This window comes from Seriola lalandi, unplaced genomic scaffold (genome assembly GCF_002814215.2).
Source record: "Seriola lalandi dorsalis isolate HSWRI2012SDOR001 ecotype SW California unplaced genomic scaffold, Sedor1 jcf7180002055009, whole genome shotgun sequence".
NCBI lineage: Eukaryota > Metazoa > Chordata > Actinopteri > Carangiformes > Carangidae > Seriola > Seriola lalandi.
This window is the reverse complement of record NW_019525552.1, coordinates 82,969-84,978: the sequence shown is the minus strand read 5'-3', so window position 1 is coordinate 84,978 and position 2,010 is coordinate 82,969. Positions and strand designations below refer to the sequence as shown.

At 32.3% G+C, this 2,010-nt stretch overlaps 1 protein-coding gene across 1 annotated transcript in view; it reads left to right on the top strand.

Moving 5' to 3' along the window:
* LOC111647840 (uncharacterized) overlaps window positions 1-2,010 on the top strand; it is a 31,026-nt gene that overhangs the window by 25,166 nt on the left and 3,850 nt on the right. Inside the window, exon 22 of the mRNA XM_087171558.1 lies at window positions 1,243-1,261. Within this exon, the coding sequence (XP_087027684.1) occupies window positions 1,243-1,261 (19 nt within the window). The remainder of the gene's footprint in view (window positions 1-1,242; window positions 1,262-2,010) is intronic.

Here is a 2,010-nt window from a genome sequence, read left to right as displayed (position 1 = left end):
TGCTCCGGCGCAGGTTAACTTAGAGGATCAGACCAAAACTTGCCAACAGCCAAACTACTGACCAATCAGATCATTGGAAACACTGAGTCATCATTGCTACAGGATCCTGACAGGGACAAAAGAGTTCACAATAAAGTGATCAATAATAATAACGAGCTGTAGATATTTATCACAATAAATAACTACATAAAAACTTCTAGCTTCATGTGAACTGAACAGATTCTTTAATGATGCTGATGAAGCTTTTACTCTTCTTCATCACTGCACACTGTAAAAAACAAATCGTAAAAAAACAGTCAAATGACCAGCAGCAGCTGCCAAACAAAAACCGTACAATTAAAGTAAAATATTAATTCAAATAAAGTGTAAAAACAATAAATTAACAGAAAATGTCATTAATATTTCTATTTATTAAAAACTGTTATTTTACAGATTTTTCCTAAATTATTCTGATCAAACTCCTTCAATAAAGTGACGCCACTAAAGTTTCTGCAGAGAAAATTTTTCCTAATAATAAAATTAAGTGTCAATCAATGAAATATTAACACAAGCTTAATATTGTAAAGTAAACCTTTTGTTTTGGAAGACAAAGTAAAAAATACTGTGTAAAACAGAATCATCTCAAACTTCAACAGTATTTGTGTCAACATTGAATCTTTAAGTGTAAAGTAATGTTAAAACCTGTAGAAGCTCAATCTAAATACAATATTCAATGATTCAGATTCAGATTAATTTTCTTACATTTCTCATAAAATATAATAAACTGAAGAAATGCAAATTAAACAGTTAAGTCTCTGTATGTCGTCTTTCAACTAAAGTGGGGTTGGAAACTTAATTACAAATAACATACACACCACTATTGACTTTATAACACTTTTATTTAATATATTCAGATGTAAATGTACAATATCAACTAATTCAACCTATTCAATCAATTCAACCCCCCTCTTCATTACAGTGACTAACTACCTGCTGTACATTTAAACTGAGCAGTTCTGCTCCAGCACCCACAGCTCTCTGCTGCTTATAGCGACTTTCACTGATTCAGCTTTTGTTTACATGCTGTTTAGAACTGATTGTTACTTTAGCTTAGCAGTTAGCTCTGGCTTCTCTCTCTCTCTTGCTCAGTGTGTCTCAGACCAACAAATTGAGTCCAGGTAAAGACAACAGCAAGAAGCTCCTGGTTCAGCTTCAACCCTGGTTCTTTCCTGCAGTGCTGCACGTTCTCCTTGTTTCCTCCAGGACTCTGAACTGTCCATAGGTCTGAATGTGTGTGTGTGTGTGTGTGTGTGTGTGTGTGTGTGTGTGTGTGTGTGTGTGTGTGTGTGTGTGTGTGTGTGTGTGTGTGTGAGTGTGTGTGAGTGTGTGATTGTGTGATAAACCATTGTCCTGCTTTCCTCCCAGTGCATGCTGGGATACATTCCAGCACTTCAAATTTTTTTGTTTGATATGATGAAAAAAAGTTTGTTACATTTCATCCAGAATCACAAAGTTTGAATGTAGAAGTCACATAAATGTAAAACTAATAAGATTCATCCTGAAGATCTTTAAATTGTTCATATGGAAATTAACCTTTATAATAAAGAGCAATATTTTAATTACAGATAATTACTGTCATTTTACATGATTTGTATGTAATTTAAGAAAACAGAAATAACACTGTATAAATAAAACAGTAATTTTTCTTTACAAAAAGGGGAAATAAATGTAATTGATTATTATTGGCATAAAGCTTGAAAGTTTGGCTGTTAATTCTCAGATCATTTCTGTCATTTTACAGACTTTTGTTCACAATTTAAAAAAAAAACCAGAAAATTACTGTTAGAAAACTTAAGAGTTATTTTCCGTAAAATTAGGATTTTTTTTTTTACAGTGCAGCTCAGAATGACATGATCAGACTCTCTGACCACAACTAGAAAATAGAAACTAAAACTCTGATTTCATTAATTAGAATAATATTAAATATTTCCATGATTATAAATGAACGTTTGAGTCCGAAACAGAAACAGT